The sequence below is a fragment of the Indicator indicator genome, chromosome 7 (genome assembly GCF_027791375.1).
Source record: "Indicator indicator isolate 239-I01 chromosome 7, UM_Iind_1.1, whole genome shotgun sequence".
NCBI classification, from domain to species: Eukaryota; Metazoa; Chordata; class Aves; order Piciformes; family Indicatoridae; genus Indicator; species Indicator indicator.
Window position 1 is genome coordinate 16,581,427 of NC_072016.1, and position 12,604 is coordinate 16,594,030.

The 12,604-nt window shown below is 40.7% G+C and overlaps 1 protein-coding gene across 1 annotated transcript in view; it reads right to left on the reverse strand.

The window, feature by feature from the left end:
• The window catches only part of WDFY4 (WDFY family member 4), a 116,564-nt gene that overhangs the window by 43,229 nt on the left and 60,731 nt on the right, over positions 1–12,604 (reverse strand). Inside the window, exons 39-42 of the mRNA XM_054382113.1 lie at positions 10,323–10,400; positions 9,230–9,433; positions 8,381–8,432; positions 6,904–7,070 (exon numbers count right to left, since the gene is read on the reverse strand). Of these exons, the coding sequence (XP_054238088.1) occupies positions 6,904–7,070; positions 8,381–8,432; positions 9,230–9,433; positions 10,323–10,400 (501 nt within the window). The remainder of the gene's footprint in view (positions 1–6,903; positions 7,071–8,380; positions 8,433–9,229; positions 9,434–10,322; positions 10,401–12,604) is intronic.

Below are 12,604 nucleotides of genomic sequence, written 5' to 3' on the forward strand. Positions count from 1 at the left end.
CTGAGGAAGGAAATGACTTACACAGCATCATACAGACAAAACAGTGGCATATAATAAATGTATATTTAGAATATGGAGAAAAGACAAATGATTTTGTTTAGATTCCAGTGAAATCTATAGTTGACAAAAATCATGCAAACTCATGAACAAGGAAAGGTCCTAACGCTCTGTGTGTCTGTCTCACCATGGCCAGCTGAATAAGCATACAATGGATTGAAATCTCAGTAACACAAAACTCCCTGCTTGGCACTTTTCCTTCCTATATCATACAGAAGGCAAATAAAAACACATGAATCTATGACTCCAGTTATCTTGAATATTTAACTAAACATTCTAAACCAGTTTTGAGAATCATCCTTGGCATCCTAAGACTCACTTTCTTTTTCTTTCTCCTGATCAAATTAACTCAGCCCTTTAAAATTGAGGCATTTCTAACCCACAAATTAGAACTACTAGGAATTCTTCAACAAAGCAGTTCTTCAGTTGTACATGCTGAAAGTGCACATACAGAAAATTTTCTTGGAAATTGACTAGTTTTGATGAAGTTAAAAAAGTCTTTTTTTATTTTTCTTCTGAAGGGTTTCTGTGTCTGAGAGATGGGGTAGAAAGGAAACAGACCGATATAGGGACCAGAAAAGTTCCATAAGCCAGAAAATTTTGTGGGCTGAATGAAACAAAGTTCTCATTTAAAAGCTAACAGTAATTTATTGAGAAGAACTTTCCTAACATTTAGAGGCATGAAGTTCCTTTTTTTTTTTTTTTGGCATGTTGATTCAACTTTCTATACATACTCAGCTTTAGAAGAGTAGCTCACTTGTTAGCAAAGTCAACTGGGAGGATCAAAGTCACTGCTTTGCCCAGTTTGCGCCAGAACTTTCAATCAGTATCTCCTACATGCCCAGAGAAGGAGACAGGAGCTAAACATCAGCCTGTCAGCACAGTCCCAGATGAAGTACCTCCTATTTGCAAAAATTCTTTCAAACATTCATACTACAACAAAATACTAATGCTCCCCATGGTGGACAAGGGAACACCAACAGATGTCATCTGTTTGGATTTTTGTAAAGCTTTTGACACAGTCCCCCAACAACATCCTTCTCTCTAAGCAGGAGAGATGTGAGTTTGATGGGTGGACTGTCCAGTGGGTAAGGAATTGGTTGGATAATCTCATATGAGGGGTAATGGTCAACAGCTCGATGTCCAGATGGAGATAGGTGACAAGTGGTGTCCCTCAGGGTTTTGTACTGGGACCAGTGCTGTTCAATACCTTCATCAATTATATTGACAGAGAGATTGAGTGCACCCAATCACATTTACAGATTATACCAAGCTGAGTGATGCAGTTGATAAGACTGAAGGACAGAATGCCATCCAGAGGGACTGGGACAGACTGGAGAGCTGGGCTGAGGAGAATCTCATGAGGCTCAAGAAGGCAAACTGTAAAGTCCCGGACCTAGGTCAGGGTAACCCTCAACATCAATACAGGCTGGAGAACGATGAAATTGAGAGCAGCCCTGCAGAAAAGGACTTGAGTGTACTGCTAGATGAGAAGCTGGACATGAGCCAACAAAGCACACTTGCAGTCCAGAAGGCAAATCGCATCCTGGGCTGCTTCGAAAGAAGCATGGATAGCAGGTCAAGGCAGATGATTCTGCCACTCTGCTCTGCTCTGATGAGACCTCACTTGGAGTACTGTGTACAGCTCTGGAGCTCCCAACACGAGAGAGGAACGGACCTGCTGGAGTGGGCCCAAAGGAGGGCCACAAAGACAATCAGAGGGCTGGAGCACCTCTCCTATGAAGGTAGGCTGAAAGAATTGGGACTGTTCAACCTGGAGTACCAGGACACATCAGCAGGCACTGAGAGAGGAGACAGAATGTACCTCTTTTTTTCAAACCTTAAGCTCTAAGCTCTAGTGCATGCTGTTTTCTGTACTATCCAATCAGTAACAGTCGCCAGGATCAAATCCTTTTCTTCAATTATATGTTATTTCCTCCAACAGAATTAATTACATCTGCACTGTTAGAAATACTAGAGTCCTTGGATTGAGTCAGTTGCTCTCATTTGGAGTATAGGGTTCATTTTATTCCAGGTGAGTTAATAAAGATCTGACAATGAGGTATACTAGAGAACCCCACTAGGAGAGTCTTGTACCCAAAATCTTAACTGAAACACCAAACAGCCTGGAATTATCATAGATGAAATAAAAACTTTCCTTTTCTGTCTGAACAGAATCCAGCCACTGGAATCATTAATCAGTGAAGCAAACATGACATAAAATAATTGAATAATTACCTTCTAAGGTATAGCCCAAAGCCTTTCATCTCTTGATTGCTCAGTTCATTCAGATGTATGAGGGCATTGAAGCTAAAGGCATGTTTCTTTATTTTTTTTTCTTGTTTTACAGAAAAGCTGTTTGTAAACATAACAGTTGTTTTTAAGCAAATAGCAATAGAAGCATATTTGCTCTGGGATTCAAGAGACAGATTTCCAAAGGAATTACATGCCTCAAGATGAAAACAATCTTTACACGGTTTTCAAAAATGCTGGAGGAGTTTAGCCATCTATTCCTGTAGACTCTAGCAGTGTTGGCATTGGCCCCTCCACAGAAAAATAAAATGCAGACAAATTAAAGTCACAAAACCATATCGTTAGAACACACTTACCCCTGCCACACGATCTTCTGAGCATAGCATTTTTACAGAATAATGACAAAAGAATGTTTACTCCAAGTTGGTTCTAAATGACAAGCCCACCTAAATCACTATCTTGCATCTTAATAACAGCAGCTTGTTGGAAAGACCAAAAAAAAGGTGCTAGGTATGGAGAGATTCTTGATCTTTATCTACCTTCTCAGCAACCAGTGGTTTAGGGACTTCCTGAAGCCCCTTCCTTATCTTCATCGTTACATTTCATGTTTTTCATGTCACATTTCTCATGTTTGCTCACAGCTGTCTCTAATCAGTTGCCCATCAAAATCTACAAAAACTTCATCCAATACACAAATGCAACGCATTCAGGTAGCACTGTGTCAGGAATCCGTAAACTGCAATTACAGTCTCTTTTTGGTGTGTATCGAGGAATCCCACAGTACCTCAGATAAAGAAGACCTGTCAGTAAAGTAGGGTCAATGTTATTTAGGGCCACAGAACGTAAAGTGTCCAGGAGTACATGAAATCCAATACGTTGCTAGGGAAACAGGTATGTGTTACCATGGTATGTGAGAGCAACACAGGTTCTCCTCTCTCTGCAGCTCACAAGACCTCTCCTGCAATGATTGTTAGCTTGCTTGTTGCTGAAGTCTCACCTTACATTAAAACCTTCACACACGCGTCTCATTAATCACAACTTAAGAATACATGACAGGGTGTTTCATTCTCTGCAGTTGCTCAATGACCAAAGGAAACTAAATCCACTGGACCTAATCTTTAGTGGTAGAGGCTCTTGGCTCAAGTTCCATCACATCTGAACTGCTACAAACACTGGATTAAATTTCTTCTGCTCAGACTTAAGTAAAACCGTTACAATCCTTAGAAAGAAAGCCTTGTGGTCACAACTTTGTTTTAGAAGACCCAGGACACATTCCTGGTTTTGCAGATAATCACTCACCCTCCTTCCCTTACTCTACTGAACCAAAAACCCCATCTTGGAAGCGTTTCTTTGGAATACACTTCTCAGGTCTTAACAATTTCCCAAATGCTGCAAGCAAAGAGGGTTGCAGAAGAAGGTTGTTGCCTTGTACATGGTTGTGGGCAATGGGATTGTTCTTTGTCTGTGCTTTCTGTGGTGAAAACTAATATGAGCTTTACATTTCCCCTTAGGTCAGTTCACTCAAATTCATGCCCTTCCCACTGCTCCCAAGACTCTTCTCAGGAAGTCAGGGAATCAGCTGTGCTTGCTTGAGGTGGCAATCAGAGTCTTGAGGTTTTGTCAGGAGCTCTGCAGCGATCAAGGGAGCAGCTACAGCCTCACAACTGAAGATGTTTTCATTGAGGTGAACATTCTCATTGAGATGTTCTGCATTTCACACTCTGCAGCTTCCTGAGAAGGGGAAGTGGAGAGGGAGGTGCTGATCACATGGAATGGACACACGGAAGCATTTTCTTACTGAGAGGGTGGTCTGGTCAGAAGCTATAACAGGCTTCCTAGAGAGATGGCTGCTGCCCTAAGCCCATCAGTCTTTTAGAGTCATTTGGACAATGCCTTTAATAAGATGCTTTATATTTTGGACTGCCCTGAAGTGATCAGGCAGCTGGGGCTGATCATCATTGTAAGTCCCTTCCAATAGAAATTATTTGATTCTATTCATATCTGTGAGGTATCTGCCATGCCCCTACAAACACTAGCTCCAAGTGCATGAAGAGCAGCTACACCATTCTGCCAGACCCAGATGCTGAACTTCATAGCTGCTCCCTCTTTCAACCAAGCCTCTTCTTTAATCATCTCTTTTCTCCCAGCTATGAATCCCACTCCCTCTGATTTATGCTAGTCATTTCTATTATTGTTCTTGGCATCTCCTGTGCTCTTTCCAGCCCCTCCTTCAAGGAAAGGCATTGTGCCCACATTTCTGCCAGGCCATGTCCTCTTGTTAACTTCAGATTCATTACCCCAACTGCTTGGATTTCTTGTCATCTCAAATGACTGGCTGGTGAGCAGAGGTTTACTTCCCTCTAAAATTCAGACTTTCCACATCAAAATGGTTCCCCAAGCCTTCTAACACTTTCTTCATCCATTACATGCTAATGGCATATTAACACCCTGGCAGGACTCCTTTAGGCGATTAAAGAACAGGGAAGAAATCTTGCCATTGAGGGCTCAGGTTGCAGATATAGGAATTCAGTCTCCCTGTCTCTGCTGGTAAGCCAGGGTTATTTAAAGAGTTGGCTCTGGCTTTTGGTAGGCAAATTTATAAAGTAGGTCAGATAGGTTCCTATTTGTATTTCTCTTGCAAAGTTCTGCAGCAGCACATATTGTGTATGATCACACACATCGCTTAGAACCTCTCTTTCAATGCCTATGGTGTGCTAGTCTCAGCATACTAAAGATACATGCAAAATGTAATCACCTGTATGCACCTAAAACCTCAATGAAGCCTCAGCTGTTGGCCAAGAAGGTCAATAGCATTTGATCTGTTGCTTCTGCAAAAAGCCACCTCACACATTTGAATATGCACAAAGATGTCTGTTTAACGTTACTGTAAAGCAATAGCACTGGGTGACATCACAAATCAACACTCGCTTTCCAGACAAGGGCTATCCCTGTGTTTTAGAAATCGATCTAGTAGCAGCCAAAGCATGGCAATGACTTTTCTGTGCAGTAGGTAAGATGGTTCCAGTTGCCTGGTTAGAGTGTGAACAGCTCACAAGGCAGCCATTTACCAGGCAGGACTGCGGCGCACTAAGTGAGCACAGGACAGCTAATGTCACCCCCTACTGCTTTTTTTAATACTTCTGTCAGCTCGGCAACACAGTGACTGCTGCTGGAAAGAAACCTGCCTGGCATTTCTGATGGCTTCCTGTGGAGTTACATGGAGAAGAGACAGACAGCTTGAAGGCTCAAAATGAGATCAGTGCACAGAAAACATGCCTCACATTTTCACGCCAGTCTCTTTCTGTTGGGGAGAGGCGGGGGCAGGGGGAAGCAGGGGGAAAGAGGACAGGCAGGCAAATGAATTATGTTGTATAGACAGACAGTGTACTAACAGCTCTAATAGCAAGAGGAAGCCATTGTGTTAGAGAGCACGAGTATGACCCATCCACTGGCAAAGCATCAGGAAAATTTGGCAATGGCACTGAAGAAAACAAAATAATTGTTTCTGTATTTATGTAAAACTATCACAGCACTGCAATAGCTGAGTTTAAACACTCCTAGCCTTCCACTTTGGAATGCTAGTTCTTGGGCTATCAGGGGGAATGATGCCACTGGAGGAAACAGGAAAAAGGTGGGGGAGCAAGACAGGAATTCTGAGTCTCATACTTTGCCATGTTTTAGGCAGATGATATTGCCTCACAGGTATGACAAAAACTTTGTTGCATAGTGATGATGTTTGCTGTAGCCTGAATCCACCTGAATACCAAACTGAAAGGCCTCCATATCCTATTCACCCTCTAAAAGATCAGAGAATGAGGCCAGGTCTACTTCTTATGACAAAAATCTCTCATAGACATGTTGGAAATGGCTATGCACAGTGTTTACCCAACATCAAAGATCTGATTTGGTGTTACCATTGTGCAGATTGTGATGAAAGGAAAGGGCAGGTTATTATCTTTCATGCAAAGGGATTAAACTCAGAATACCAGATCAAAGTTACCATCCCCCTAACAATCATGCCTATTTGCTCCACAGCTCGCATTCTCCTGCCATGGTCCTCTTCCTTATGCTAGAGAGAAATCTAGGAAAATGGCACCCAGTTCAGTACAAAAAAAAAAAAAGGATGACAGCACTGTTTTGGTTAAGTGACACATGATGGAATCATCAAACAGGAAGCAGACAAAGTCTCTGTGGCCTTAAATGGAAGAATCTGTCCAGTATTCATGGGAAGACAAAGAAAAAAAAAGGCACGTGAAGGAAGAAAACATTTTCTGGTATTCATCAGGAAGAGATTTAAATATCACTGAACTAGTAACCTATACAAAACTAGTACACTCTTCCAGAGGTAATAAATAAATTTCATCCAGGCACTCTTCTGAACAAGAAGCAGGACAGGAATTCTGAGTCTCATACTTTGCCGTGTTTTAGGCAGATGATATTGTCTCACAGGTATGACAAAAACTTTGTTGCATAGTGATGATGTTTGCTGTAGTCTGAATCCACCTGAATACCAAACTGAAAGGCCTCCATATCCTATTCACCCTCTAAAAGCATCACCCTCCTAGAACAAATATTCTAGTTCATCTCGCCTACCTTTTCATTCTCTGCAAACTCCTGCAATATAATTTGCCTCTCCACACACAGTTCCAAGAAATCTTCTGAATGGAAACTTTCATGTAGAGCAGGGAAGAACGTCAGCTGGTTACAATCCAATCTCTTCTCATCCATCTCCCTTTCTGCTCCATTTAACGTCAGCTCTCCTATATCAGTATAAAAGAGATTGCAGTTTTAGTGGCAGACAGATGACGCCAAAAGTGTTTGCAATTTAGACTTTTACCCAATCTGTTCTACCTTGGGAAATAGCATTATTTATCTGGAAAACAAACAAACAAAAACCCCAAACAAATAAAAAAAAAGGCAAGCAATAAGTAAAATCTGTGACTGCTAAAGAAGGATGCTTAGTTCAGGTAGCTGCACTCAGTCACAATACAAACTTAACACCTATAATCACTGAATATTAGGAAATTAATAAAAGCTGAATATGGTAGGCTTTCAGCCATATGCACTTAGCAGGATTTTAAAAGAACCCAAAGAAAAACAATCCACTAATACCTTGTCCAATCTGAGTTCCAAATTTTCCACATTCATGCACTGTATGCAGTTACAGAAGGCATGATCAGCCTCCTTACTGAGGTAAACTATGTAGCACTTCAATCTTCTTTGGATTCTAGAACAATGAGTTCCACTCTCTCTTGTTTATAAGGCCAAATCACACTGAAAAGTATACGATGATACTGCCTATTGCTAACAGTGTGCATTAGAAGATTGCCTTGGAGCAGCCATACTGGCAGCTGAAATCCACAGCCTTAGGCTTGGCTGATATTTCCAAGCTACATCTCTTTCTCCATGGTTCCCCCTCTACCGCCTCCAAAAAACTATTGATTTCTGTGCCATATTTCACTCCCTGCCCACACACCCCAACCCTCCTTGTCCTTGTTTTAATGTCTCACATAACAGAAAACTTGGCCTTGGAAAACAAAAAATGTTGACATGATTTTTAAAAATCTAGTTATATTCTGAACACTGAAAAACAATTTAACATGTTAATATTCTTGATTATTTACTTCCACTCTCCATTATTTTTCCCATGTTCTTGGAAATTTCAAGTGTGATTACCCTTTCTCTGAGCCATTTATCACCTGGTTTTAAATACTATTTGAAAGACAGAATTGCAGTATCTGCTAAAATCAGAGGTAAAGTCTCTGCTTTTCTTTCTGAATTTAAGCAGTTGGAAGCTTTCCAGGTGCCCAAGAATATCCAAAGATTTTATTTCAGGTTAGATTTTTTTTGCTTTCAGATCCTTCTGATGGCACAAGAGCAACAAATTCTGAAGTTTATATACAACCTATAACAATTGCATCAGTGTTTTCACAGATGTTACAGTGATATTTTATCCCAGAGTGCTGACAGTAAGATTTTTTTCGTAGATGAAATTCTGATCCAGAACTCCACACACTAACTTCAACTCCCTTTGACTGTTGGTGTCTACAAATTAGCCCTAAAAGGTTACCTGTATTTACTTCAGCAGTAGGAGTTGTTTCGTTTCTGTTTGGTAGGAGAAGCTGAAAAGAGAGTAAGTATGACTAGAGTGGAATATGCAGACAGGCAAAAATAGCTCAGAACTGCAGAGAAAAGAAAAGATTGAAAATAAATGCGTTGGAAATTCAAATAAACTCATTGGAAAGGACCCTAGGAACAATTAAATGTAAGAACAAATGTCAACAACTAAGCAAAAGGACTACTGTCTTTTCAAAGAAGACACTGCATGAAACCAGTTACAGAATAACAACCATACCACCCAGTCTACAGAAAACTGTCAGAATCCAAGCTTCACCAAAAAATGTCCTAGACATAAGAACCTGTTGATGCAGGAAAGTACTTCAGCTTCTGGTTGGTTGGGTATGGAACTTAGATACTAGAGAGACAGGCAGTAGTAAATATCCCACATATGCAGTTCAATGCTTAGCTCAAACCACTCTGATTCCCCATTTGATAATCTACCATTTCCAGCAGCCTTAGAGCATAAGAGTAACAGGACAGTGAAGCCTTCTAACTGGACTCTGCTGCATACATTGGGAAGCATTATAACCATGAGATATTACAAGCAGAAATTTATGGTCAGGTTATACTTTCATGTAGCTGGGGAGATCTTATACCAGAAAAGAGAGAGAATCATTCTGTTGCTGCTAAACACATTGCAGCCTCTCTTTCTCTCTCAAAACCAGACATGTTCAGTGGGTTCAGTATGCATGACAGAGCATATTGATGAGTAAGGTGATGAGAACAGGAGGAAAGAACTGAATATAAAGTCACTAACAACTGTTATAGAAAATGTGCACCTCCTGCAAAAGCTTTCTACCTCACTCCTCATTCGCATAGTTGCCCCTTGGGTATTCACATGTTGAATCCTCTTCCTCATGCGTGAAGGACCTTCATAACAATCAAGAATCCATCGTGGCTCTAAGGATTGTGATGCAACTCTCCATGGGCCCTTTCTGTAGAAAAGTTGCTGTTCAATTATCATCCAGTCCTTGGCCGCTTTGTTGTAACCACACTGCAGCATCTGTGGGACAGAACCACTTTTTGCCATCTTTTGCAAGCTTCCAATCTTCGATTTATCAGGGGCACCACCTCAGTGTTTCAGAGGGATCTATCCAACCTACCAGATGGGACCACTTCAGAGGAAGCACTGCAGACCCAGCAAACACTGGACCAACTGACCACTGAAAGTGTGTGGTGGGAGATGATACTAGTCAAACTTAGATAGTGACAAATATAAGCACGTCACAAACATCAACATCCTTGAAAATGGCTGCTTTCACTAGACTTCTAACTCAAAAGCAGTGAGCCAGGAGAATATCACCACAGAGGTTTTATTCACTCTTTTTTCTGGCCAGCATTTGGGTCAATGGAAACGACCATACTTGCTGAAAACACACTCTGAAAGTCTCAGTCAGAAGTGTATTGTTCTCAAAGCATGGCATGAAATTCATTATTGCTGTGTAGGAGGTGTGTGCAGGGATTTGGGGGGCATTAAAATGCCAATTTAAAGGAGATAATTGGTGAGAAATTGAAAGAATAAAAAGTATGTTGGTGTCTGATGATCAGCCATGAAACAGAAACACATTTGTGAGATTTTACTGTGTATGAAATTGGGACCTCCTGAAAAGTTTAACTGGGTGCTAAAAAAGGTCAACGACCTCACTTTCATTTCTGTCACTGTAAGAGTGGATTTAAACAAAATTTTAAAAGGCTCCTGAAGATAAAGTGAGGAATCTCATTGGTGAGTGATGCGATACTACATTTGATGCCAAGAACAGTATTGACTCTTCAACTCAGCACTTCTTTGAGCATGTGACTCATCTCACTTCTGAAGAGCCCAATTTGTCAGGGTAGTGTGGGAACATACTTTTCACACCAGAAAGCTGCTGCACAATATTCCTGTTCTTTACCTGTGAATGGTTCTTGTACAAAGACGCGTACAGCTCCTGCCCAGTTCTGCGGTACTGTTCCATACATGAGACAAATCCCTGGAAGAAACATAAGAGCACATTACACCAAGGTGCTGTGGGTGTCAACTCTGTGAGGTGCAGAAGCAGGCATTAACTGTTCTGTTTTTAACAAAAATAATTAGGGAATATGGCCTGTCTGCAAGTTTAATGTCTTCCCAGAGAGTACAGTGGTAGGGCAAACATCTGAGAGAAAGTTGCACTCTTACACCAGGAAGATAAACATATTTATGATCCTAACAAGGATCATTAAGTGGAACTACTCATAAGGAGCTGGAAACCAGAAAATAAAATTTAAGACTTCCCCTTTTGGGTGTGATTTAGTTAGTACTGCAAGTAGCATAAAAGACCTTTATCTCTTGTGGAAACCCTTACTAAGGATCTGTAGCAATACACCTGCTCCCTGCTGCATAAGCAGAAAATGCAATGGTCCATGCTGTCTTTTGCAGATGGGACATTGCTTCTGAAAACGTTTTAAGATTTGAAACCTAAGTCCTCTGGTAACGAGTGACTTAGAGTATAAATGCGTTGTTCACTGGGAATATGATGCAGAGATAATCTGAGCTAGCTGTAGAACTGGAGACTTATAGAGCTATACTAGTGCAAAGCAACTCCCATAATAACTGCCTCTGCTCTGCATAGACATCCAACTACACATCATAGCAAAAACATCCCCCAAATCCCAGTGCTCCTCTGGTGTTTCTGGAAATACATGTTATCCAAAGCAGTCTGGCAGAAATTCCTGGCCATTTTTCCTGTGAATTTGCATTAACAATCATACGTTTAATGTGATGTGTTACTGACATGAAATTCTCAAGCTAAGGGTTTCTGTGCAAGTATAAGACCAATTAACTGCTGACAAAAGATTGAATTGCATACCCCACTCTGCAAGCAGATTATGCAATCTTCAGTGGGACATGCAAGTGCCCTACCTCTCTAACCACAGAACAGAGACTATAATACTGACCTCAGAGTTACACAGACTAGGATCGTGAGCAACAGTCCATTGTGGTGAGATCCTTAAACTCAAGGAGTAGGGAAATGAAATTACTTTCATTACCTTCTTGCCTACTTCACCAAAACCCACAAGTTTTGGGGTCACAAGATTCACATAACCAAGACCAATACATAACATAGATCAGAGAACTTCAAACAGTGCTCTTTGCCTCTCTTTTGGGGAAAAAAAAAAATCAGCAGAATTGTTATTAAACTTAATGGAAACCCTCAAGTGCCAATCTAGCGCCAAGCAAATTACAACAAAATACAGCTTAAAATATTCACTATCCTACTAATTCCTCAGATGGATCTGTTACACTTTATTCAAAGTCAAGCTTCCAGACTAAAAAATGCTAGGTTTAATCCCCTCTTTCTCCTAGTCATCTATGAAATTCTGGGTCCCAGACAATGCTTACTAAGCTATTGTCTTGTTTTATCTTATTGCATGAAGACACCTGAAGCACCAGCAGAGGACTCTGATATAACAAGCTGTCCAACACTCATGGGATTGTTCTACAGTCTTGTAACTCATACTTTTCTATATAAACACAAGGATAGTTGTTTCATCTATTTCCTTACTCAATATTTCTTTGTGTGACTGCTGATAAGTAGCTACTAGAAGAAGTTCAGTATCACTTCCTTCTTACTATCAGTCACAGGTAAAAATTCTCCTATTTGGAAGTGCATTTCCTGGAAAAAGATTCTAGCTATCCTATTACATCTACAAAATGCACTGTCTAATCTTCTCGGCATAGCTTTAAATTTTCCCAGATCAAAAGCTCTCTGAAAGAGCAACTAATTTTTTTCCTGAGATCCACTGACACTTGACTCAGGATGACACTCCTAATCACTACTGAAAGAAACAGAATTCCAAAAATCACAGTATCCAAATAAACCATAAAATACCTATTCCATGTGTCAACCACATGTGTAGGAAGGATGCAGACTTACTTGAATATAATTAAGTAAGATTTCTTACCCTTCCCTGGAACTTACACCAAAGCCATGAAATGGGAAAAAATAAAAGGCATGAAAGCAGCAGAACATTAGCTGCATTACAAAGATTAGCAGAAGTATCTGTTCCTTTGACAAATTTGAAAGGATTAGAGGTGGCAGAGAAAGCAGAAGCTGTTTGGAGGTTATACAGAAGAGGTCAGTGTGCCCTCAGTTCCATTCACACCTCCTCATGCCCACCCAAGCTCCCCTGACAAAGGTGAGATTGCTGTGAG